The sequence below is a fragment of the Acanthochromis polyacanthus genome, chromosome 16, assembly GCF_021347895.1.
Source record: "Acanthochromis polyacanthus isolate Apoly-LR-REF ecotype Palm Island chromosome 16, KAUST_Apoly_ChrSc, whole genome shotgun sequence".
In the NCBI taxonomy this organism is placed as follows: domain Eukaryota; kingdom Metazoa; phylum Chordata; class Actinopteri; family Pomacentridae; genus Acanthochromis; species Acanthochromis polyacanthus.
In genome coordinates, this window is record NC_067128.1 from 13029137 (window position 1) to 13054067 (window position 24931).

Consider the following 24931-nt stretch of genomic DNA (forward strand, 5'->3'; position numbering starts at 1 on the left):
AATCACAATATTGTATGTCATTAACGAAAACAACAGGTGGCTTATTATGAGACCGCAAAAACTGGAGAAATGTTGGTGATGACGGATAAAATGAAGAAGAATGTCTTTATACAGAGTAGAATGAAATTGCTATCACATACTGATGGGGGAAGCTGCCATGCAAGGCAGCTAACCACTGCTCATCAGGAGTAGTTACAAGTTCAGCGTCTTGCTCAGGGACTCCTTGACATGAGCGCTCCAGGCCAGGGATCAAACCGGCAACCCTCCGGTTGCAAGACAGCCACTCTACCCATTGAACCATGCCATGTGACTTAATTCATTACAAGATTTTGCGCAGAGCTTATATTACTCTCACTACATGTTCTACAGTTGAAGATACTTATCTTTTCCAATGCTACCATAGTCTCACTGCTACAACTCAGCTGTCTAGGGTAGCAAAAAAATAAATAAAACAGCGCAGCACCCCTAACTGAAAACTAACCAATTTCTCCACTAGTGTTTCTACACATACCAAAGGACCACTCACCAGCTTTTACCCCGACACACACCAAGCACAAGCACGAATGTTCACAAAAGAACCGGGCAGTTCAACTTCTCATACGAACTGCCGCCGAAATGCACATGAATGAGCCTTTTGACATCCAACTTGCACCGGATTGGAGGAGGTAGTTTTTCCTGGACCAATCCATCTTCAGCTCCTTTGCCTGCAGGCGGGGCAAAACCATGGAGGTGGAGTGGACAAAGATGTTTGACAGGACAGCCACAAAACTGCTGACTGGAATAAACAGCAATGCACAAGAACTACTTACAGCAATACGGAAGATAGAGGCTACAGATGCCGACAACGGCTACAATGCTGTACCTAAATGCTACTGCTGCATGAAGCCAAACGGCAGACAATAAACCTAGAAAAACAAACAACTAAACACTGTTATTAAACTGTCTAATGCTACAAAAACAGTACAAGTCACATGTTTACTGATATGGCTTTTACTGACTTGAAAGATGAATAAAATTTGATAATTGATGCCCAACAGGTGAAGCCTGGCTGTAGTTTCATTCTGCAGGAGCTCACTCAGCCCATTAAAAGCACGAACATTTAGCCAGCTTCTAAAAGAACTCTATTCAACTGTGTACAGCAGTGTGAAGCAGACTGGTAAAATCAATATCACTGGTGCATGCTGTTGCCAAAGTAAAAAGACGTTGCAGATGGACTCTGACTGACGATGGCCATGTCAGAAAACAGGCTAGGCATCACAGTCACAGAGCATTTAGTTGTGCCCTGTTATCACCTGATTCAATGACAATGTAACTGCAAATTTTCATTCACAAAGAGGAACAAATGTCCTCTTTTGAACATGTAAGGAGTTAATCTGCACACTTTCATTGAGGAAACTTGAGCTTAAGTCCCAGCTATAACCATATTTGTATTACATTTTTTTGACTAAAGTGTTCTATCCAATTTTCCTCACTGGTTTTCACTTTCACTGTACTCATCCTTTTCTGAACCTAAAATCACAATTTGGATTGAATACTAGAAGGTGGCGGTCCCCACTGGCCCATATGTGTGATAATGATATAATAACAGCTAAAAACAGGCAATTAAACGGGCTGATAATGTCTGAATCGGGTGACTTTCCAAAGTGCTTTCTCAAGTTGTTTTGATCCTGCAAATATAGCAAGATCAGTTTTGATACACAGATAAGCTAAAACGAGGAGTGAGAGTTCCAACACTGATGCTCAGAGTGGATTCTGAAAGCGGTAGCATACAGATAGTGGAAAGAGAGGAGAATGTTGAGAGAAATGAGCAGTGGAATAAAAGGTTTCTACCCATAGATCACATTTGTTAAGGCAGACCAATGTTACCATGGTTGTAGAGGCAATTGGGATTTTGTTCCAACTAAGTGGCCAGAAATTAAAAGTTTTTGGTCAAAGCTAGTGGTTATGAATGAAATCTTGCATGTCAATAAGCTGTGAATGAAAGCTGTGCAATTTCTTTAATGTGTTCCTGCAAAACGTAACACTGGGATCCCCTGAACCAAAAGAGTAATCTCATTTTGATTTGACCTGGGAAAAGCGGAACCATCTTGCTTTGCAATAGATTATGGTTTGCAGACCATCTGGAGAATACAATTTGTCCAGGACTTGGGTTTATTAACAAATACATATGGAGCTAATCATTTTTCCATCTGCTGTATCTTTTATTAGTCTTTTATTACTTTTATTAGTGCTAATGTTAGCATGGAATGGAGATCAGAGGCCTTTTTTCATATAAATTGATAGCAAACTCTCCTCACTGACGTGCTTAAGGACATTCGAGATTTTCAAGTCAATTGCTGACCTGCAATTTTTTGAATGCAAGAAACCAAAATCAAATCAGCCTTTCATTGTTGGCTTGTTTGTCCTCCAACTTCTGCAATACATTTCAGCAGCTCTTGTGTTTTTTGTCCTCTAAATACGTGCAGGTTGCATTTTATCGGCCCACACATCCTCTAATTTAACAGGTTGTGTTCTATTCTCTGCTGTTTTCTGCCACACGTTGACAACAATGTGAAACACAGCTCTAACCAGCTTTCTAGCAATTCTCTGCAAATGTGATGCAGCGATACATCCCGACTCACAGCAGCTCTCAGCCTAAATATAGCCAGCAGAGTCCACAAGTTACTTTGCACGTCTGTCGCATGTACTTTCAACAAAAACGGCAATGGTAACACAACAACAAATACAAAAGCAGCAAGTTCAGAAAAGACAGAAGTTGCTGTTACAACAGCAGCAGTTATCTCAGACTTTTCCTGTTTCTGCTTCTGATGGGAAAAACACAGACAAGAGTTCATGTTTATTCACGGAACACCCACAACAGAAAAGCCCGAAAAACCCTTCAGTCACAGAGTTGACAAAAATAAACTGTAGTAGATGTGTGTGTGATTGTCACAGTGACACAATAGTGTTGTGACATCTTTCAGACTGCAGTCAGTGAATCAAATCGGGCAGTTTTTCATTTCCTCCTCAGTTTATTGCACATTTAGAAATACAAATACTGTTTGCGTGCATTTGTGTGTGTGTGTGTGTGTGTGTGTGTGTGTGAGTGTGAGTGAGTGCCTGCTGTCACCATCAAACAAGATTAGCAGATATTCTACCAGAGCTGGGAGGATCAATATCTAAGGCAGCATTACTTCAAATACTAAGAGCTGTCTTGAGTATCTATACAAGGTCAGAATGTAGTGCATAGTGCAGTACATAGTATATAGAATTCTTGTGTTCATTTTTATTTTAACGAAGAGTAAACAAACAGCCTTGCTCAGTAACAAGTCTATTTTGGATTCTACACATTTACATGAAGTCACTTTCCATTGTAAAATGCGTAAACATGATGCAGATTAGCCTGCCCAGGTTGTTTTTGTAGAGAACTCTGTCCACAGTCTTTGTGTTGGGACCTGGAGGTGACAGCTTTTGTTTATGAGACTGATCAATACAAGTAGATTTGGTAAATTTATGACTTTTCAACCTGAAATATTCTTGATAAAGGTCTCTCAGATGACCTGAATTAAATATCCGAGTGGCGTCCTGAATAATCAAATGAAATTTGAATCACATATGCAACCACATGAGGCTACACATTTGACCTATTCTTTTATTTTATTTGGCACCGCCGTGCAAGGCTGTTATGCTACATCTTACCATTTGCTGCTCCCATGTGAGACTACATTCTTGCTACACAAATTATACATTTTCGCTGCATTAAAGGTATGGCTCCATGTATAAGGTAATTTCTGCTATGTATTACTTTTTCAATGCGTCTGTGTGAGGCCATTTTTGCTCCAACAGTTAAACACCACAGCAACACGACAATAGATAAATGTTTTCTTCTTTGTCCTCTTTTTACTCCGCAAACAGCTAAACTGCATCACAGTCAACATCTGATCCAGAGTGAGACAAACACGCTCTCTTCACACTTTTACTGTAAAATGATGGATTACGAAAATTACACTTTATCTATCACCAGGAACACACACCTCCCTTAAGACAGAACCTTCTGCATTAGGAGGAATATGTAAGGTGTATAACTGACGTCAGCACAGAGCTGTGACTGACTCGCATCCATATACGCTATTATCAGCAGGACACGGATGGTAAAAATAGCTGTGACCTCCTGCTAATATGACAGGAGCCCCTTTGTTGGTATCTAGCTAAACAACATGAACAAGTAAGATAACAGTGTGTGTGGCCACTTGATGACAACAAGCCATGGATGTGGAACACAGTACATGCTGATAAATATCAATTAAACTGAATAATGATCACTTTTGTTCCTGATTCAAGCAATTAACCCAAAGTAAAGTGACACATCATGCTGAGAAGTGCGTAACTCGAATTGTAGTGCTGTAAAATGCTATCATTCTAACTTTTGCTAACAAACTGATCCATAGCGCCATCATGAAGTATACTACCACTTCTTAATGATCTGTTTTTAGGTCCTGCATATGCAAAGTGTGATCTAAAGTTCAGAGTCTGCTGCTGTTGCACTTCTGTGAGCAAGTACCTTGAAGGTCCCATGTGGTGGAGGTCCATTTTATTACTTCGCCAAGGAGTTATGTGACAATCAGCGAATGCTCATCTGTCAGTCTGTCCTTCTGTCCGTGCACAACATTACTCAAAAACAGAAAAGCGGATTTGGATGAAAATTTCAGGGAAGGTCAGAATGACACACAGGGACCGCCTCATTACACATCGGCAGTGATGCGGCTTATAGTCTGGATCCACGGATTTGTTGAAGATTTCTGTATCATTGCGAGATCGCAGCATGTGATTGCAATCCTACTACAAATCCACCGCTACGGGCCAGGTCTCAAAAAGTCGACCCAGTATCAGTTGCCTTGTGATCGACTGTGTATGTCCAAACTGTCTATCACAGATGCAGAGAGTTTTCTTCCTGAATGGGGTTTGTACAGTAGAAGCTCATTGGTTTTCAGAGCTTCTGGCACTAAAACATCTGGCTCAGATCAGGATTTAAAAGAGAGGTCAGACAACCATCATGAAATTAACCATCTTTACATTATTCTACATATCATCTCCACATTCTAGGCCAGAGGAGACTAATGAATTTGCCGAAAAGAGGCTTAACATGGGAGTTTTACGTCAGGATGTTTTTGCACTTGCAGGTGTGCATGTAACCCTTACAAGGGCATGTTTCTGGAGAAGTACATATACTAAAACCACCTAATCCATAAAAATATGGATCAAGTCTTGCGAGGTCGCATTTTCGTAGACGTTCGCCATATTGAATTTCCGCAGGTACGTGGCCCCGATAAGAGCTTCGTAATTGCGGCTTCGTTGTAACGGCTCATACGGCTTTATCGTTTGAAATAAGCAAATTTGGGGCCAATATTTATATCTTACCATTGGTCAACTTAAACATATGGGTGTGGGCATATTTTAGGTTAATTAGCAATCATAAACAAGTCACACGTGCTGAGCCGAGAATGTTCGGTTTCGGCTGTGTGTACGAGTAAGCGAGAACCGAGTATACTCAGTCCCAGGCATTTTAAGGGTTAAGGTAGCACAGTGGAGCAGTAATTAGCACTGCTGACTGACAGCTGGTTGTGCTCTTCGTTCAGCAGAGGTTACCAAGTCAGCAGACTGTCTCATGACCCTCACTTTACATGAGTAGATACAGCAGGACATTCAATGCATTCTCTGGCTTCCTTCCAATAAAGACACATTTATAGCTGTGTAGACAGCAAAAGACTGAACTGAATAAAAGAAAATTATTTATTCAGCTCATTGTGTCAGTATAAATCTTAACACACTAGGAGACAAAGAAAAAGGTGAATTAAATGGATGGAGTTTGCTTTTAAGCCTGACGCCGGAGTGATTGGTACGTTTTTAAGATTTACTTAAATGCATCACGACAAACCTGATTTGTGTGTTTATCGAGAAGACAGCTGCTCAGCAGAAACCCAAGCAGGATTGGATTTTACCATGATTGATACCCCAACTGAACATTTTTCATGGCAGTCTTCAAGACTACTACACGTCCACGCTGGACTTTGACATCTCGGCAAAAAAAGAATTGCTAATCATAATAATATAACATCTAACACTGCATCTAGATATTTCATTCAACATGTATACATACGGATATAGATGGAAGGGTTAATAACAGCAGTTTTCATTATTGGAAGACAGTGTCTTGTTTTACAGTTTGACGGTAAGCAGTTGTGTCTCTGCAGAAACTTTAAAGTCAGTCATCGTGACGAAGCTGCAGCTTTTCAGTATCCTCTGAAGTACTTTGATCTGTATAAGGAAAATGCTCTAATCAGCACTTCAAAGCTGCATCTACACTGTAAAGTCTTACTGTGTTAACACTCACCAGCTGGAGTTCTACCTCTGTATCTTGAAGGACATCGGCTACTTTGGATTTAACTTGACAAACCATGCATTTTTTAAAAGCACAAATCTTCGCGATTGAAATCTTGTCAACAAGTTGAGGTTACCAGCACCACATCATCACTGGCTAATATGTAATAAAGGGTCCTGCAGAGCAAAACTGTAGTTTCTGATCTTTTCTGTCATCTGCAAACACATCTAGTTGTTGAGTCAGTGTGTGCTGTGCTCTGTTTTCACTGTTAGAACAAAATGCTGCTGAGTTTATTCATAAAAAAGAGGGTGAATGTAAAAACAAGTGTTCGATTTGTGCAAACAATAGTAGGTTTTTGTGGTTCCTTTGAGACTGTTCCGCGAAAAATGGCGTGAAAAAGCAGCATTCGTTTATGTTTCTGATATGCTTCACGGGGTGTCAGCTCAGAAAGTGTTTTTTGCTGAAAAAATAGTAATTTAGAGAAACAGACAAAAAAAATCAGTCACTCATGTTTTGTGATTGTTGTCATACTATAAGATACATTGTTTTTAGTTGCAGTGATGGTTGCTGGAAATGTTCCTCTGCACCCCTATGTAGATATTCCATTAAAAAGCAGCCATTTTCAGCTAGAATAGTCATTTACCACATTAACTACTGTATGTCTAAACTGCATTTCTGATTCTAATTTAATGTTATCTTCATTGAAAAAAAAAAAGCTGCTTTTCTTGCAAAAGTAAAGACATTTCTAAGTAACTCCAAATTTTTGAATGGTAGTGTACATCTCACATAAATGAGACATTTCCAGCCCATGAAGCCACATAGAGTAAATTGGAAATCTAACATATTTATCCACCATTGTAACTGGCCCCCCTTTAGATTGTCGTTGTTGTTCCCTGTGCCGGGTATTTTTGTTTGGTTCCGCCTGAAGTTGTGCTGATTGGGGACTGATTTAAGCGACGCGCTGTTGTGTTGTCATTTGAAGGCTTCAATTCATGGATCAGCACGGTATGTTTGAGCTCCGCTGCGTTTTTCCGTTTCATTCTTTCATTTATAAGTTGGCACGGTGCTGATCGAGTTTCTTTCTTTGTTGTGTTGTTAGCTTACGCCTTGATGGATTTTAAACGCTGCCGCTGAGCTTAGTTTAGCACCCTTGGTCGGCTGAGTGAGGTATGTGTGTGTGTTTGTTTGTTCATTTGTTTTAAACTGTATATGTTTTTAAATTAGTACCTTGATGTAATGTATCTTTTGCTTGTTTTAGTTTCACGGTGCCGAAATAATAATAAGGACGTTGCACCCGTCGGAATTCGTCTGCTTTGTGTTCGGGCCAGGGGACAGCTATAACCTTAATCAATGCAGTTATTCAGTTTATATGGAAGAAAAACTTTAATTTCTACAAAACCAACCAAAACTCAGTGTATTGTAAATGCCTAAAGCAACCCTTTGACTGTGTGCATTATGCAAACCCATCTCGTAGGTTCTATGATATTCCTATCATAGAACCTATATAAAGATGGGGGACCACCCATGATGTGACCCACAGGTTGGCTGAACAGCGGTTTTGAAGCTGAGTGTGTGGCTTTGACTTTTGCCCGATTCCTCCGAGCCCCAAGCAAATTCAATAATGAGAAGAGAGGTGGATGGTAGGTGGAGTGAGGTGGGTCATGCAGACATCCTTGTGTTCTGAAATGTCCTGTGACAGCTCAAAGCATGACTTTAACCCGTAATACAGTTTAAACTGGTGAGTTATATCAAGATTCACCTCCTGTACAGTCATCCTTGTCAAAACCCGGGGTCAGCATTTTCGACAGCGCAACTCAAACACCAACAGTTTTTTTCAGAAATGTTCATTTATTATATGAATATGTAGCATGGAGTCTTCACCCTGCAACACAAATGAGCTCCGACGACTTTCTCAGATATTTTTTACTTTTCAAACTTGTGGTCTTCATCCAGCCGACGCTGACTCGAGTGACTTGAGGTCGTTCAGCTTCCTCTGGAGGTATTAAAGGCTTTATTCTGTGTTGCTTCTCACAGATCCTACAGAACTCCCCAACACCTGGAAATGCATTTTTTAAGCTTAAAATTGGTGGAGCTCACCTTGTGTATGATACAGCAGAGTGCTGTTTCCTAACAGCCAGTGTTTGATTCTTTTAATCATGACTACAAAGTTTTTTTTTTAGACAAACAAGCTGTGAGTTACATCCAAAAAGCCTCTAGAAGGTCAAAAACAAACTGAAGGCAAAAGTCAGACACAAGAAAAATGTAAATTCACCTAGCAGAGCAGCGTTTTAGTCTCCCTGATCTTGTCAGGCACCAGAAACTAGATACCACAAAGGAGAAGAAACATTACATAGATACAAACTTATTCATCACTCAGAGAAGAGCTGGATGATACTGTCCGAGTCTCCCACATAATACCAAAGGAACAGAAACACATGGCAAATATTAAATCTTATTCATCAACATTTCAGTCAAATATACAGCCAAGGATAAAGGAGAACATTTCTGTTAATACTTCTAAAAACACGTTATCAGATAAGGCGACACAACCCAGCATCATCGCTCAGACCTAAATCAGTCCCACTTTGAGGAAAATAGTTTTATTTTAAATACCTGATTATTAATTCTATACATAGTTTGTCATGTTTGCGAGTAACATAAATCTATAAATCTGGGACTACATCTGTCATTGTGTTATATGATCTTGTCATGCATGATGATAGTTAAGCTGAACCTTGAATTTTGAACAAGAAAGCTACATTCAAGCAACATATATACATTGGGACAGTGATACTGGTGAGCATATTCATTATGCATTCATTATGCACACAACCTGACCTTGGCGGCAACAGCTGTTCCGCTTTTAGCCTGCATAATATTTTAAAACCGATCCTTTCGTGAGAACATTCTTATAATTATGTCCAATAACCATCGTTATTAATCAGCTCCACACAATCGCTTAACCGGTCCAGTAAAGTCAGAACTTGCTTTTGGTACAGGCTCCAGCTGCAGAGTGAATCGAGGACTGATCCCGCCAGACAGATAACCTGAAACTTTAAAAGTTAACTTTGAAGGACATGTTTCTGGATGCAAACTCATTTAGACTGTCTACCTGATTGCTGATTCAGATTTGATCTAACAAGCAGCAAACGAAGTCGGAAACGGGGAGAGAGAGGACGTCCTGCTGCTCTCACACGGTTTCCTGACGTACATGTAAGTGAAACACCCTGAAGTGAGCAGAGATCAGACTTACAGTACTTGCACCGATGAGAAATGTTCAGCCTGAGGTGCTGCTGCTGGTAGAGTCGTCACGCACCGCCAGCTACACACTGATCGCTCAACGAAAGCTGCCACTGATACAGTAACACACAAATGATTCATACAGTAACGTCTTCTTCTTCCAGTGTATTTGTGAGTCAGATGGTGAATAAATTCCAAGATAAACAAGTCTTCCTGCCACTGTTTCCGAGCAGTGAGACTATAAAGCGCTTTAACGGTTACTTACGCAAATAATCAACATCTTCTCAACTTGCTCTCAAAAATTGACACACTGCTATTAAACTGTTTGCATCTCTCCATTGTTTCTCTCCTTTTCTCCAGCCCATTTTTTGAGTCGATCTATACTTCATTTTTTCTTCTGTCGCTGCCCACGAGACACAGCTGGCTTTGTTGTCTCGTCAGCCAATAGAAGTTAAAAGGACTCAGTCTCCAACTGGCTGATGGTTGCAGAATAATATTTGATGGCAGCTTTTTTTCCCAAAGTGCATAATAGGAGAGTGCATCATGTGCAATACAGAATGTGCATTTTCTCTGCAAACCCAACAGGATAACAAGTGCACGAATAAAGAAGTGGTTTCTCTGGATTTTGGCAATTTTCGGTATTTGGAGCGTAATACAAAAATGACAGCTTGATGGTTCGCTGCACCGCCGCCACCTCGGGAGTCGATCTGTCTTAAACGTGCCTCTAATGGGAGCTGGCAGCTCAGAAGTCCCAGGTGGCTTTGGAGGCTCGGTAACAAGGCCACGGCAGTTAGCTGCTCTTCTCAGGAACTCTGACGAGAAATTACAGAGATTTAAACAAACTCACGGCTATTAGAGCAGCTACAGGTGTGTGTGGCGACCACATACATGCACAGGCTCGCACACACACAAGGAGATATATATATGCAAAGAAATTACAAGTGAGGATGTATGAAATGCGCACATTCATGCACAAAAACTCGCGCAATCCAGCCTTCCAGATGAGCTGTGGCCCGGAGCCGCAGGCGCCTAAGAGGATCTTGGGAAAAATGCCAAACTCTGCCCGACCGCTGGCAGCAAACCAGAGCAAACACAAATCAGCCACATCCGGCCTGGAACCGGGAGATGATTCCTGCTCTGCAATCAGCGGAGTTTGGTGTTAGTTAACTTTCTTGTTTCTTTTTTAATTTACTGTTTTTAAGACACGGCTCAGACAAGGTGCGACTCCGTTGCCGGCTCCTGTTAAACTTAAGGATGATGAGCTGGAAAACCACATCTGCTCTTCACTCAGCTCAGTGTATTTAATTAAAGGAGCCTTAATTGAGAAAAATTGTCCCCTGCAATTGTAATCCTCCCTGCAATATTTCACCAAACTCTCATCATCCTCTTATTGTGTGCAAATGACTTTTTGATGGCGTCGCATCAGGTGAGCAACCAGAGATCTCAGAGAAAAAGGAAACAATAGATTGGCCAGATTTCTCCTGGTACAGGTTGATGTCATGTCAACACTGCAGGAGTGGAGACTCTTCAGGGAAATTTAATTTAAGAGTTCTCCTATCTCTGCTTGAGCGAACATGTTTCTGCACTTCTGCTTTACTGTTTGTCTCATTAGAAAAGCAATAGACATTTGTGGAAATACATCCATTCATCATGCAGATATTGATCTCCTCTTTAATCATTTGAACTGAAGAGAGTTGAGAGGTCAACTAAAACTAAAAAGCAACAAAAAAAAGTTAATATTGACCAATTCTACAAGCATTACAATATGTCCATGGAATGTAAATCTATTGCCTAGGGCTCAGTGTTAAATATATGTAAAAAAATATACAGGACATTTACATTGCATAGTCTAAGGCTAGAAGTTTTCATGGTAATAGAAGTCAGTGTACCTCAAGTGGCTTACAGGAGGTCTGCAAAAGGAGTTTTTTCAATATATTTCCATGATTATCTCAATTTGTCTTTCAGCACATAAATAATATCTGACCAGAAGCTGTGACTGAATTTAATTTTTATTCTAACCCAGTTCAGATTAAGGCCTCCTGGACTGTGTTATTGATGCACTTGTCAGTATGCATAAAGCAAAGCAGTGAAGTCCAAAGAGTGTTAACTTTTTAAGCGAAAACTGAAAACTTCAAATATTTATTGACGATGTAAGACTGATCAATTCTTTCAGCCTGGTCAGGCCACAGGACGTCATCAACATCACAAGCTGTGTTTTCTCTGGAAACAAAGACCTAGTGTGTCCAATCCAGCCCTGACATGCATCAACAGAAACCTCACCAGATGTCAAACCACTAATTGTAAGAGATTTTCCCAAAGTATGGCTCCCACTCATATTCCTTCCACCTCCATGTAGAGAAGACTTTTTCTATAAAAACTACAATAACTTGGGGGTTCATATTGAAACATTCCCAAATCAATAATCCTCTATGAAAACTAACATTGTCCCAGATGTATTCATGTGTGTCCTCAGAATCCAACTGAGAAACTCTCTGGAACAAACACACACAAAACATAGAAAAAGTCAATCATGTACATTTTCTGTAATTTTTAAAAAACGTGTTCAGTCTTTTACAAAAAAGAGTGCAAGAGTTTTGCAAACTGTGTGCAAACCATGAATAGTGTCCAAAATTTGGACAGCAGTGTCCTGTTTTTGAGAAATGTGTGCAGTCAGTTGGTGGCTGTGTGCAGTGAATGGAATTTAGTGTCTTACCAGCTGAGAAAAACTGTAAACATAGCTGTGAATTCTGCTGCTGATTTCCTACAATCATCTAAGAGGTTATTCCGACCACATTTGTTCCTCGAAGACAATGGTTCACCAGTATCTGTCGGACTGTAATATAATGTGTTGGACAGTTCTTAAATTGATTTTAGTAGTTTCAGAAATCTTATTAGCTGTTGGCTTTATGCAGGCCAGTAATCTGACCGTTCTGAGACAGACTAATATCCTTTCCATGTCCACATGATATGTCTTCAAACATGGTTGTTTAAAAAATGAGAAGCTCCTCACTGCATCAGTTCGGATTAAATCAGTTGTTTCCAGTTGAAACAAATTCATCACTGCAGTAATTATCCAATGGAAGGCTCTTACCTGTTTGCTTAGTTAAATCCAAGTGGCAACGTTTTTTGGACAGGCAGTGTACTTCATTAAATAAAACTCAACTAAAAGGTATTTTTAATTTTTGACTAAAATTAAAAAATAGGACGATGCAGTTTATACATAATTTGAATGTAACACAAAAACCAAATACACCTGTAGTGCTGAAGAGTCCAACAAGTACACAGCAGGTTTACATTTTTAACAGCCAAAACAGTTCAGAACATCCTGAACCTGACGTGCTTCGTGGAACAAACACAAATCCCTCCAGTCTTTGTTTCGCTGCACCAGTTCATTGTGTCTCTCCTTCCACTTCACTGCAGTGCGATGAAGTTGAGCGATTTACTGACATGTCAAACTACTGCAGGCAAAAGGCAGGGAAAATAACATCAACACCTTAGGGAGAATTATATCCTTTACTCTGTGTGGCCTTAGGTGTCAGCATTACATGCGCTCCAGAGCTGACTCGGTTTCTCTGTGTTCAGGGTGAGAATGAACTTCATTTCTGCTCATAAACTGTAACTATAATAGATTTTAAAATAAAACAGCACAGTGGAAGGACATCATTTATCAGCTGTTCTGTTGGAAATGGGCCCCTGAAAGCATCAGGAAGGTGAATTCAAAAAGGACTGAATGTTTTACGTCTGCAACACACAGAAAGGCACTGTTGACATTTTTCTGTGTTTGTGTTGAATTGAACTCGGATGTGCAGAGATGGATGACCTGCGTAAAGTGCATTTGACTGACATACGTGACCTTTCCATGTGTCTCAGGCAATCGTTGAGCATCCGCTTGACAAGGTCATGCTCCTCTTACGGTCGTGTACACCCGGTTTAAACATCGTCCCAATCCATTCTCCTCCTTCATTCATCTCTCACAGTTCTTCCATCATTTTTGAAGAAGCTTTTAGCATTCAGGTCCCAGTGGGAGTCAAGGTGTCACTTCTGTCAAGGCCGATACGTTGGATGTATTATTCTTGCATGATGGATTTTGAAGCCATTTGTTGCTTCGCGCTTCAGGATTTTATTCTACGTAATTTAAAACCAGCAAAAGACTGAACAGAAAAACCAACATAAATTGAATAAATTGCCTGAATACGACAACTCCTGATAGAAAAGCACTATCTGAGCTTTTCATTGCCAAGTAAGAAACTTTTTTGTTTTTTTCCAATAACTTGCAATGTTTTTTAAATCTTATATAAAGTTTTCCACTGGTGGTAATTACAGTGGTTATTACAGAGTTTCTAACCTGCTTCTCAGTGATCTAAATACCATCTCATAGTTTTATTTGGTCAAAAAGTCAAAAAAAAGATCAAAAGATTTTTATTGTCTTCTTCAATGTGCATTTTCATACACAAGAGAATGAAATTTGGATCCTTTAAGTATGCTTGTATGCAATTATATAAGATATCAGCACAATAAAAACAGATTCTCAGTACTGGTTTAGTATCAGCCAAGAATAGGTAGACAAGAACAGGTCAGCAGCAGTAATTTCACTGATTTAAATCCACATATTTATTCTCTGTGCGTGAGTTTATGGACCTCAAAATATGACAAATTTTAATTAATGTTCAATTAAAAAACAAACAAACAAGGAAAGCCCAAATGCAGAACATTGAATTCAAGTTTGAGGAGCAAAAAACAAATTTTACTTTAGTTGATGGAAAATTAATAACTCAAACTCTAAATGGAAAAGCCTGCAACTCTGATTGAAGCTGCACTTTATGTGTGGTCAATTATGGAAATAATCGCAAATTATTCTGATCATAGATGAACTAGTTTGACTTTCAAAATCCTCTGATCCACTTTATTAAATTAGATTTTTTTTGAGTGTCTTTCCTCTTCTGTGACAGCAAATTGAATATTTCTGTGTTGTGGACAAACAAGACATTTGCCATCTTGGGCTTTGAGAAACACTGATCGACAGTTTGCACCATTTTATGACATTTTATAGACCAAACAACTAATCAATTACTCAGAACAAATAATCAACTGATTACGCCACCATGGAAAAAATAATGTCTTGGCTGTAGACATGCCGTAAATATACAAGTAACAAGACACAAGTAAGACTACAAAGAGCAAACAATCATACAACGACAGAAGGTGAAGCCAACAAAGACACATGGTATGTTTGGTTAACCAAATAAAATAGATCATAACAGAAACCCTTAACAAGATGGTTTAGATCGATCTAATAATTTTACTTACAGAAAGGATGCAAAGTTGTTCAGCTCTCAACACTGGTAGTCAGTAATCATCATCAAAAGACCAGTTATGAGCCTTTTCATCTTTACTGCCATTTTATTAGCGGCGTTTTGGTTGGTAGTATTTGAAAGCATCTCTCAGTTAATCATTAGCCTGGAGGCAGGATGATCTGGGTTAGACTAATCTGATAACAAATTGCATATAAAAGTATTTTTTGATGCGACGCTGCTTTAATCGGAAGTTACACGTAACAGCTTCCTGAGCTTTGGTAGAAGCAGCAAAACATCTTGGCTATGATGGCGGAAAGATCACTATCAAGGTTAAAAGAAACAAACAATGCACACAAAGAAGCAGTTGACAAGAAGCAGGATGAAACAGGATGTCAAGGCTGACTGCTCATGTCAAATTCTCACACTCGGTTGAGCCATCCGTCCACTTGGACGTCCTCCTGGAGGGGTTTTTGCCTGCTTGGTCTTATGCAGGTTCTCTCTGGAGCTTTAAATACATCCCTGTCTCCTAAAAAAACACAATAAGATACACTACGCATTCACAAGTTTTGAAAGGAAGCCATACGCGCAGTTTCTTTCATGACAACTGCAATGAAAAGATTTTTTCCTGAACGCTTCTGCACCTGCGATACGATCTCACCAAGAACATATCACCAAAACTGTAGAGGGGCAGAGATGGTGGGGATGTGGACACAAAACTCTGACTTCTTTGTACACCAACATAATCCACACAGTAAATACTTTTCCTCACAAATTTATCCGCCAATGAATCAAAGTGAAGCAGTTTAAGGGACAGTTGTTCAATAATGGGCCTCTGTGCTTAAAAAAAACAAAACAAAACACTTTTCCGTATTGAGAACCAAAAAAGGCAGAAATAGAAACATTCTTACATGACATTAGACTGCATTCTGCACCATGTTTGCATCACTGCTCAGTGCAGGATGTTCAGAGTCACAGTTTAAAAACTGTAGGTAGGAAAGGATTGGTTTCTATCTAATGCTGAAGGTAAAAGACTTCCTTTGCAGAATCTGTCTTGCCTCCATCCTCTCCAGATCATCCCGCTGACTGCCTCTCATTGTACCCTATTGTATCCGCTCTTCCAGATGGAGACGAGGAAGCGTCTGGCCAAGATCGTGCTGGTGTTTGTGGGCCTGTTCGCCCTGTGCTGGTTCCCCAACCACGTGCTCTACATGTACCGCTCCTTCCACTACCACCAGATGGATCTGTCGCTGGCCCACCTCGTCATCACCCTGCTGGCCAGAGTCCTCAGCTTCTCCTCCTCCTGCGTCAACCCCTTCGCACTCTACCTGCTCAGCGAGAGTTTCCGCAGGCACTTCAACAGGTCAGACAACAGTTGTGACTTCGGGTCTTTGATGGCTTCTACAGATAATACGTTTGCAGAGTAATTTTACCAATAATGACAGCTTTACAATCCCCGGTGCAACAATAGTCAATAAATGACACAGCACTTTATAACCAGCTCAGTGAGCTCAAATTAGAGTTTATGGGTGCTGTCTAACTTTTAGCACTAACATTAAACTGACACTTTTATGTCACTGATTGTATTTCTGCCAGTTTTCAGCGGGCAATGACCCAAATGCAGCACTCAGGAGATGATGTTGAAGTGCAAAAAATAACTGTTTTTCTTAAACAGAGAAGGGTCATTTACAGGAAATAAACTGAAGTCCAAAAACAGGCAAATAGTCAAACATGAGAAACACACAAAGAACCACAAATGCACCTTTGGGAATCCTGGTCAGAATGCAACATAAATCATTTAGCTGCATAAAGAATAGCAGCAGTAGAGGTTTAGACCTGTGATTTAAGACTAATTTCATGAGACAGGTGTGTAGAAGAGGTATGAGCGTATGAAAAAGTTGGTTTATTCATAAACAGGGAGTGGCTTTAACTCAGCAACAGTCCAATGTACTATAGGAAGGCATAAATCCTTATCACTCTGTTGAATATTGAACACATTCTGCTAGAGGTTCAGGTCCAAAAGAGATAAATCTTCATGGGAAGAAGAAGCTCGACACACTGCTGTGCTTCCACGGTATTTTAAAAATAATTATCGTGCTGTGTGTACACAGTGCTCCTTGGAAGTTTTTCTCTTTTATTGCTTTTCAACACTGATTTATGGTCAATATTTCAATAGATTATTTGAGAAGAATTTACCAAAAAGAAGCTTTATTGTTTTCATTGAAAGAAAAGCCATTTTAGCAGCTGATTAATCCACATTTACCTCTCATTTAATTTTTCCATTGCTGTGGGAAAAACTGTCTATTTTGAATGAACTCTCAAAGAATTGAAGAAGCAACAATTAGTCTGTCTTGAAGAATTAATCTTCCTTTATCAAATCCATATACAACTTTTAATGTTGGTTACGAGTTTGATAAATCACAGCACAGACAGAGTCTGATGGTGCAATTTCACAGTTTTTCCTTCAGAAAAGAGTATTTTTATTTTGTGAAATGTCATATTTTCCTTTAAAAAATCATTAGCATCAACATCTTTTCTTATTGTTTATGTTGAATTTTTGTTAACAATATCCATCAGTCTGTACAAAAACAAAGCAAATAAGAAGACTGGGATGTTGCTGGAAACAGTATTAGGACAATATCTGGTGCTAATCAGCGAATGCAGGCACGGCATCAATGCTTATGCTCCGTATAAGTCACTAAGAATTGGAAATATATAACTATATAACATACATATGAGTTCATTATCAATTGTTTACAGTAAGTCAGCCTTTAATAAGGAAACTGGTTTTCAGATTTCAGTGCTCCAACTTCCCCATAAAGGTAGAAACACTCAGATGTGGACATAATCTCTGGTTATTACTGTATTATATACACTCAACAAAAATATAAATGCAACACTTTTGTTTTTGCTCCCATTTTTTATGAGATGAACTCAAAGATCTAAAACTTTTTCCACATACACAATATCACCATTTCTCTCAAACATTGTTCACAAATCTGTCTAAATCTGTGATAGTGAGCACTTCTCCTTTGCTGAGATAATCCATCCCACCTCACAGGTGTGCCATATCAAGATGCTGATTAGACACCATGATTAGTGCACAGGTGTGCCTTAGACTGCCCACAATAAAAGGCCACTCTGAAAGGTGCAGTTTTGTTTTATTGAGGGGGTCCACTCCTCTTCAATGTCTGTGCGAAGTTGTTGGATGTTGGCGGGAACTGGTACACGCAGATCCAGAGCATCCCAAACATGCTCAATGGGTGACATGTCTGGTGAGTATGCTGGCCATGCAAGAACTGGGACGTTTTCAGCTTCCAAGAATTGTGTACAGATCCTTGCAGCATGGGGCTGTGCATTATCCTGCTGCAACATGAGGTGATGTTCATGGATGTATGGCACAACAATGGGCCTCAGGATCTCGTCACGGTATCTCTGTGCATTCAAAATGCCATCAATAAAATGCACCTGTGTTCTTGGTCCATAACAGACGCCTGCCCATACCATAACCCCACTGCCACCATGGGCCACTCCATCCACAACATTGACATCAGAAAACCGCTCACCCACATGACACCACACACGCTGTTTGCCATCTGCCCTGAACAGTGTAAACCGGGATTCATTCATGAAGAGAACACCTTTCCAACGTGCCAGACGCCATCGAATGTGAGCATTTGCCCACTCAAGTCGGTTACAATGATGAACTGGAGTCAGGTCGAGACCCCGATGAGGACGACGAGCATGCAGATGAGCTTCCCTGAGACGGTTTCTGACAGTTTGTGCAGAGATTCTTTGGTTATGCAACCCCATTGTTTCAGCAGCTGTCCGAGTGGCTGGTCTCAGAGGATCTTCAAACTTCAAACTTCAAACTTTATTTATTTGTATAGCACTTTTCATGAACATAACAGAACAACACAAAGTCTTGGAGGTGAACATGCTGGATGTGGAGGTCCTGGGCTGGTGTGGTTACACGTGGTCTGCGGTTGTGAGGCTGGTTGGATGTACTGCCAAATTCTCTGAATTGCCTTTGGAGACGGCTTATGGTAGAGAAATGAACATTCAATACACGAGCAACAGCTCTGGTTGACATTCCTGCTGCCAGCATGCCAATTGCACGCTCCCTCAAATCTTGCCACATTTGTGGCATTGTGCTGTGTGATAAAACTGCACCTTTCAGAGTGGCCTTTTATTGTGGGCAATCTAAGGCACACCTGTGCACTAATCATGGTGTCTAATCAGCATCTTGATATGGCACACCTGTGAGGTGGATGGATTATCTCAGCAAAGGAGAAGTGCTCACAATCACAGATTTAGACAGATTTGTGAACAAAATTTGAGAGAAATGGTGATGTTGTGTATGTGGAAAAAGCTTTACATCTTTGAGTTCATCTCATAAAAAATGGGAGCAAAATCAAAAGGTTTGCGTTTATATCTTTGTTGAGTGTAGATTTCTATGTAACGTTGCTGCTGAGCAGTGAAACTCAGCGTGTCCACACTGCAGCTTGCAGACTGACTGGACTCTCTACAGAGAAAATAGAGCACTGTATTATCACTCAGATTAACTGTTGTCACCATAAATGAGATGGACAGCGTGCAGAGGGCGAATGCTTGAACAACTCTGTACTTGTCTATTGACTGTACCAATAAAATGCAAATATACGAGCTATGCATTCAGTGGGGGATACAGATGGAAACCTCTGCAGATGACTGGGATTCTTTTCTGATAGGCTGTAGCTGCTCAGTAATGGCAGGATGCTGCTGATGTTTCCCACTCTGTGTGCACAGACTACATTAAACTGCAGTAGTAGACTAATCAAAACTTTCCAGAAGGCTGAACATTCGTAGAGCATTCTGAATTAGATTTGGGGAATGACTTTTTTTTTTCACTGTCAAGGGATTTCATAACTTTGCCAAAAAATGAAGTAATCATAGCCTTGTCATTTTCGAAAACTCCCTTTGAGTGCTCCCACTTCCACTAAACATACTGAAACTTATCATTATTCTGCTGGAGAAGGATGGAAACCCTCTTCAGCTCTACAAGGCAACTCTGGCACAATCCTCCCAAAAAACTGTGACGCAGGGAGAAGCAGCAGTGCTGGGACGAGCTTTGTACAACTCATTTGGGTCAGATTTGCAGGCAAATCCTGACACCTCAGAAGCAGCAGAGAATAAGTAGCAAAAATAAGAATGTGCCCTTGGGGAGCAATTATAGCAATTCGTCATTTAAAAATATTTCTACAACTCAAAATGAAGCACAAACTGAGCACTGATATTTGTCCAAATGTAAGGATTTACATAATGTACAGGAATGTTTCCTCCCCTTTTGCACCTGGAGAGCTAATTAACAGTCTTCCCTGGTTCTAAGGATTACGACTTTGGGGAAAAAACTTACATACGCTTACACACATGCTAAACTCTGAAACTTTTGTAGTTGATGCAATACAGACTTTACATAAAGGCTGCAATTAATAATGAACTGAAAACATAATGAGTGGATTGGATACTCAATTAATAAACAATTTGTTTAGTGATTAAGATGTCAGAAAATAGCAAAAAAAAAAACGAAACAAAAAAACCAAAACAAATCCATTAACCTTCCCTGGACACCTACAACTACTTCCCTGACAGATTTCATTTTGCTACCACAGAAGGATACGGATAGGTGATAATTTTAAAATCTGAGAAGCTAGAAAAGATTGTCTTCGGATTCTGCTTTTAAAAAACACAGTTATTAAAATTGCTAGAAGGTGTTGTTTGACTATATTATACTTGTTTGCAAATTGCTTTTTTTTGTACGTCTTCTATTTCCAATATTTCCTACCAATTTGCAACAAAAAACAATGTCTTCATTTTAATCAGCACTATTGTTTTTCCAGCAAGAAGTCAGTCCATGAGTCACCCATGTTTTTAGTGTGAAGCATCAGGCCTGCATTAGCAGACAGCTAATTTAGCCTGGACAGAAAGGTGACAACAGCAGGCTGGACAATAGTGAGGCTACAGTTTCTTAAAGTTGCAACAGGAACATAGAATTGGGAAAACCAAACCCAAATGGAACCTGAACATTATGAGCTTTTTAAATGGTTGCTGCTTCATCGCATGTTGTAGCGCTAAGATTAAAGGTAGGCACTAGTAGCGCAATAGGAAATGTTATCATGAGCAACTTCTCAAGGCTCACATGTAACCCAATGCAAATGCTGTAGCACACCAAGACACAGCAGTGTGGCAGAATGAAGGACAGAGAAGAAGAAGATGGGAGAAGCAATGCATTGTTCAAAATATTTAAAAAGTCGGCTTCATGAATGTTTCATTTGGAAGGAAATGCATTCAAGACATTGGTCGGGTCTCAAGGTTGCATACAAGGGGTTCTGGTGTGAATGTAAACATTAGTTTGTTTACAAGACAGCTCCACTGGTAACCGTCATGTAGCGGTTCAGCTCAGTGGAGGTTGTGAACCATCACAAGTTAGCAAGTCAGATCAGAGGTCAGTGTGGTCGCCCCATGTGGTTAGGCAGCTTCACAGTCGATACATTCAGCATTACACACACAGTGTATCAGTTAACATGTTTCTGTTTTCTCATTGTCTGATGCTTGCTTGTTTTATCATTTATGGTATGTCTTGCATTGTGTACTTTAGCTAGCTTTAATAAGGCGTTGTATTAGCATTATACCATTAAGTTAGAAAAACTGGCAAACAGTAATGTAGGTGATTTTTGCCACTATTATTTCATGTATTAACTTTTGAGTAACAATTATTTCCCTAATAAAAATAACCAAAAAAGAGCTTCTCGCTGAAAAGTATGCAAGTTTATTTCAAATTTGTTTCATACGGTACAGAACAGAAGTGAGTACACCCTGATGAAATAGCACTCAATTGGTAAAATGATTAAAATTGTATCACCTTACAGTCATTTTACTACATAGAACAGTGGATTATCACAATTCAACACTAAGTCAACGATACAATACAAAGCCCACATATATAGTGTCTCCACAGACGTTAATGGGGCCATCTGTATATGTCATCTTCCCAACACTTTATCGACCTACACGGCCCCATATCGTCACTCTCCCACTTCTGTGCGTCACTGTTGGAACTATGCGTTCACTGTCGTGGTCCTAGCTAGGCTTACACCAAACATGCTGGACTCCTTATGAGCACAACTAGATTTATCGTTTTCCCCTCTGACCGAAACTGTCCTCTGAATATTTATCAGGATACTTTTCATGGTCTTCAGGTTTCATCTTGTAGTTTTGTTCAGAATAACCTCCAAGGGTATTTTTCTTGGCTGTCATACATAGAAGTTGACATTATGCAGTGTCCTTCACACTGTGTGAACTGTTAAAGAAACTCACATTTCTAGTGATACCCCTTATGCTAAGTGTAAAGCAGTTGCTTATCTGTTTTTCAGAGCTAGAATGTACAAAAAGCAGTGTCCATGGTGTCATTTTAGGAAAATGGCCTCTGAATCGTTGATTATTGGTACCATGGCTTGTTCCATACCTGCTGATTACCGCTGTAACTGTGTTTCAACTGAGGTTTAGTTTTTATCACGATCTCTGCAGTCTCACAATCAATTTTTTCAGCTCCTCTGGCAATTCTGTTCCATGTGGTGCCATGATGCAGACTAAGAAAGGTTTGGTATTCACAGGAAATTTTATAGCCACGTTCATGCAGTTGGACTAATTGGAAATAATCAGTGTACTCAATTTTATGTCTATGACACATTTTCTAACTTGGGTGTCTGTGATCACAGATGTACTCACTCCTGTTGTACTTTGGGGCCTGTATTTTCAATAAAGTCTTCCTAAAGTATCAGCTTTCGATTGCTCATAAGAGTAAAAAATCTACTTGTCAACTTAGAAATAATGCAACTATTGAGAGCTGATGCAATTTTGAATCACTTGACATCAAAATGATATTATGCAAAAGTGTACTACATCTGTTGTAGACTGCATTTGCTTGAAACTGGATCTCCAGATCATCAGCAAGAAAAAGATTTTAAAAAAATAAAAATGACCTGGATGGTCCAACCAGTCATCAATATCCCATGACAGCTATCAGCCCTTATTTTAAAGCACACCATCCTGTAGACTAATACTCTTGTAAGGTCCGGCTAAATCTATTTTATTTTCCATATTCCTTTTTACTGAGTGCAATTTTTCATGATGAGGTTTGTTTTCTTTTTCTGTCCTGCTACTTTCTTATTTCAATGAATTTATCTTTCCTTTGACACACTTATTCCGACCTTTTTGCAAAGGACCAGATTGCATACGGAGCCTGTTTGTGGAAGCACATTTTAAAGTGTCAGCTTATGTAAACAGAAACCAATGATTTATGATCTTTATTTCCCTTTAGCTTCACTTTTATGTTATTAATATGCAGGTGCCAGACATGCAGAGTCCTAATACAGTTTTCTTCTATTCTTCCTCCTCAGTCAGCTGCGATGTGGTCGAGGTCCCCGTCCCGAGCGCCAACCCAGCTACCTGCACAGCACCTCGCACATCCGCCTCACCTCTATCAAAAAGACCACACCCACCACCGCCATCTTGGCTCCGGCAGCCAACGGCAACCCCAACAGACAGGAAGTGGCTCTGTGAGGCAGCAGGCTGAGAGATGATCACTTTTACCTCCTCCTGGGTGCTCTGTGATCACAGGACTTCTGCAGGAGACGTAATTTGGTGCACAGAGTAAACTGGGTGGGTAGTTGCTCCTGACCACTTGGACTTCATCGTACACCTTCAACTTGGCAACCAAACAAAAGTGCCTCTTGGAAATTCAATGTCAAAGGGAACCATAAAACCCCAAAGGGAAAATGTTTAATTCCTACAGTCATGGGTGTTGAAAGCTCATCGATTAAAGTGTCTTTGTGAAGATGGTGGAAGCAGTAAAGATCTAACATAAGTCGAAGAACCGACAGTCTTGTTGACAACTGACCACACTAGCATGCCTGCTGTGAAAGCTTGTTTCTCTGTGCTTCTCTGCTGGAATGCTCACTGTTGATTGATCTAAAAAGCCATTTTCATCTCTTTGGTGACCTTGTATTAAATTCACTGAGTGGGAAAATTTTACTTGCCTTTTTGTCTGCTGCTACGTGATAAGGAAGATCAGAACATCCCCAGAATAAACATCCCGGAGAATGTTTGGGACCTACTGGAGATTTGGCAGTTGTTACGAGATGTGTCAGTCTTTTTATCTGAACTCCTGCTACAGCTACTGTGGAGATGAATGGAATTAGTTTGTAGCAGTTTAACCATACCCAATGCCTTGTAAACCAAAATCTCACTGTGTGGAGAAAATCTGTTTTGTACATGTTTGGTTTGTGGCTCTGTTGGTTACTGTATCCACCAGGTACAAAGGAGGTAATGGCATTAAATACATTATTATACGGTGCTAACTGTAGCTTCAGCTTCTGTTGCTCTTGATGCCACATCAGTGGAAGCACAGACGATGCTCCCTAGTTTTGGTGTGTTTTGTGGACCTCCAAGACTCCTATGACTCCTGTCATGGTTCTAGAGGAACTGTTGCAAGTATCAGTAAGTATTTTGAATCTTAAGGTGCAGCTGGGATTTGGAAAGTGTCAAGGATGATTACTTCAGCGTTGCATTTCTAAATTTTACCATCAGTGTAGTTCTGCTGGCATCATCAACCCTTAAAGGGGAACTTCGTTTTTTTTCAACCTGGGGTCTGTTTTCATATGTCATTTCAATACATGTGAGTGATTACCTGGCGATCGCTCTTTGTTGTGGTCTGCATCCAAATCTCAGGATGCTAGAAAGCAAATCTCGTTCCGAAATCGCGGCGATAGCTCGCGCCAAAAAAGACCCCAGGTTTGAAAAAAGCGAAGTTCCCCTTTAACACTCAGCTTTATCAATGTTCACATTTTGAATTTGGCATTCAAGTGTAAACAGGAAGCAGCTGCTCATTGCTTAGTTCATACAGTGACCCAATCAGGAAGCAAATGTGGCTGTCTCTGTCATCATTTCCACATTTCCACATCAATTATATGGAGTTTCTGACAATCCTTCTTCCTTAAAGGGA

General features: G+C 40.0%; 1 protein-coding gene across 1 annotated transcript in view; it reads left to right on the forward strand.

Annotated features, from left to right (window-relative positions):
* LOC110959631 (neuromedin-B receptor) overlaps positions 1-24283 on the forward strand; it is a 43729-nt gene extending 19446 nt beyond the window's left edge. Inside the window, exons 3-4 of the mRNA XM_022206571.2 lie at positions 16014-16252; positions 23328-24283. Of these exons, the coding sequence (XP_022062263.2) occupies positions 16014-16252; positions 23328-23490 (402 nt within the window). The 3' untranslated portion in view covers positions 23491-24283. The remainder of the gene's footprint in view (positions 1-16013; positions 16253-23327) is intronic.
* Positions 24284-24931: the final 648 nt, after the last annotated feature.